Below are 2,934 nucleotides of genomic sequence, written 5' to 3' on the forward strand. Positions count from 1 at the left end.
TCTTCTTTCCCAAGAGAAATCCTACAAGAGATCCAGAGACTTCGGCTAGAGCATGAGCAAGCTTCTCAGCCCACACCGGAGAAGGCACAACAGAACCCAACCTTGCTGGCAGAACTGCGACTCCTCAGGTAAAAGGAAGACCCATATTTCCCCAGGGAACATAATGTTAGAGATGTTTTTAATGTGTCTTGTGGGCGGGTCTATATGCATACATACATATATATTGTTTATGGGTGCCTTTGTGGGGGGGTTGAGCTTAGTTGTCGGGGATCTTTCCATCATGCCCTGCCTTACGAATGGCAGAAGTGTTCCTCACTTGACCAGAGCTCACCGCTGGGGCTGCTGTGCCCAGCCAGCTTGCTCCCAGGATGCCCTGGCTTTGCCTGAAGAGTATTGAGGTTACCAGTGGGGCACCATGCCCACCAGACTTTTATGTAAGAGCTGAGATTATTATATCTGGCTCTCGTGCTTGTGTGACAAGAGCTTTACATGCCGAGCCATGGCCCAGCCCCAGGGCTGAGCTCCTTAGCACCAATGGCAGAGCTAGCCCTTTACACAGCACTGAACCAGCATAGCTACTAATCATTCCAATAAATCACACTTGATCACTGAAATTTGGGCAACTTTGAGAAAACTACTCTTTTTTTAACTAGACACACAGATACTGACAATGTGTTCCTTAGATCAAAAGCAAAATATCTTCACAGGAAAAAATAAATGTTCCACTTGGCTGTTTTTAGTCATTTGCTCTCTCAGACTATGTACATTAAAACCAAACACATAAGCAGCTAAATAAACATTGCAGGTTTCTAAATCAAGAGATTTATAAATAGCCCACAAAACAGAATCTGATTTTCTCTAAATCATGTCTTCCAAAGAGTCATGCTTTGTGGTCTGTAATCCTAGCCAATATAGACGCTGAGACAGAAGGACCATGTGTTTAAGACTAGCCTAGGTCATAATGGGACCTTGTCTTGATTTTTTTTTAAGATGACACAATTAGCTCCCTGGTAGAACTCTTACACAGTACACATGAGTACTGGGGTCTGAGCCCTAGCATCTCTTTTAAAACAGGGGCTGTATGTGTGTTCTTCCATGGATGGGGAAACCTCATCTTGTCTAGTCTGTCACCCCTGGACATCTGAGTTGGGAGGGACTGTGAGAGGTCACGACTACTTTCTGGAGTGCACAGCCTTCTCAGGCAGAAAACTACAGTATTCTGTCTTGGATGAAGGCTGCAGTTGGTCGCACTACTGCTGTGCTACAAAATGCAGGTATTATTGTAGGTTCTTCTCCTGAAACTGAATTGGCACGATGCCTTGGATATGACAAGTATTCAGGTGTATTTATGAAACAATAACAGAGAAGTAAATTCCCTCAACGAAGACCATACTTATCTTTCACAAGGAAGCTTTGGCTATGGAGAATTTCATGTTCTTATCCTTCTGTTTATGTGTGTATCTACTCCATGTGCTCCTATAACTCTGTGATGTATAGTTTCTGTAGTGAGTACAGGAGCAGAAACTCATCAAAATGAAGTCTCTTTTCTTCCTCCAAACAAAAGCAAAATTTACTAGGTCCCTCCTGCCCTTGTTATAAAGTCCCTGCTGCCTTCCACCAGGGTTGCTTCTCAGCTCTTCAGACACAAGAACACCAGAGATGCCCTATAGCCCAGCTGGCCCAGGCTGCAGGCCCTGCCTTTCCCATGCCTATGACTACAGCAGACCTATCAAGGCTTTGCTTGAAAGGAGATTGACAAAATTTACAGATGCTGCTTCATGTAGAGTGGTTGCCTTATATGTTGGAATAATTATATAATTCAATCAATAATTAATTATAATTGACAATTTATTTATTAACAGCATAATGACTTAATTAATGGAAACAAATTATTCCAGAATCTTCCAGATATCTCTCTGGTTTCAATTTTGAGTCTTTTCTATTCTGACCAATATAAATTCTTACACGCTCTACACACTATGTCCTAGAAGAGATGGAAATGGATAAAAGAGAAAGGCGGTGGCGTTTCTTATCATCTTCATCAAATACATTTTAAAAACAAATGACTTCTTGACAGTCGTGTGGAAATGGAATGGTCATTGCTCTGCCAGGATCAGGGTAGCACTTGCGTCTGCCTGAAATGTCACATATGTCTCTTCTACTGGTCATCCTGAGAGATTTGGAAAAGGAATTTTCATAAGTAGTTTTGATGCTTGTCCTGTACTGCTTTTGCTTCTCAAAATGTTCTGTTTCACGTGGGAGACATACTATAAAGTTTGCAGGATGAGCCCGGGTCATTGAGATGTTTTTCCAGCTGATATTTCCCCATCCACCAGGGAGCCATCACAGAACAGGCAGAGTTTTAACAGCCATCCTGTGCACCAAAGGTGGACACCTCATGACCTCAGCTGAGCACAAAGCCTTACTTCCTACGGAATCTAGAATCACAAGGAACTTCCTTGCCATTGGCACTTCTTGTCAACTGGTACCTAGCTGGTTTATAGTCTGCTACTATAGTCTATATATTTCTTTATCTTGATGGAAGAACTGTCCTCTCTAGATATTTGTGCCACCTGCCACATACATCAGTTACCCCTTCTTGCTCAGTCTAAGCATTTCCAGAACTTGGAGATTGCACAGATACACCGACACCTAGTGTAGTGCCTGCGCTATGGGACAGTCCGTGAGTCAGGCAAGGGGCTGAAGATTGAAGAACACAAGAGATGTGGGCCATTCATGAAGAGAGAATGTGTAATGGCATTTATTCAAGCTTAGAGAAAACCTTATATACCTAATTGCTGCACAGTGGAAATCCCCCATGCAGGTGGGAAATTGCCAGGTTCAAGACAGAGCAAACAACTTCCCTGTAGCTAACCACCAGGGTGGGCAGAACGAGCACAGGAACAAACAAGATGTTTTGCCAGAAACTGCAAG

At 43.0% G+C, this 2,934-nt stretch overlaps 1 protein-coding gene across 8 annotated transcripts in view; it reads left to right on the top strand.

Moving 5' to 3' along the window:
* The window catches only part of Dtna (dystrobrevin alpha), a 370,950-nt gene that overhangs the window by 338,597 nt on the left and 29,419 nt on the right, over nt 1-2,934 (top strand). For all 8 annotated transcript variants that reach the window (XM_026783424.1, XM_026783428.1, XM_026783427.1 and 5 more), the window contains one exon: nt 15-128. In XM_026783424.1, coding sequence (XP_026639225.1) covers nt 15-128 — 114 coding nt within the window. The remainder of the gene's footprint in view (nt 1-14; nt 129-2,934) is intronic.

Source organism: Microtus ochrogaster, chromosome 18, assembly GCF_000317375.1.
Source record: "Microtus ochrogaster isolate Prairie Vole_2 chromosome 18, MicOch1.0, whole genome shotgun sequence".
Lineage (NCBI taxonomy): Eukaryota > Metazoa > Chordata > Mammalia > Rodentia > Cricetidae > Microtus > Microtus ochrogaster.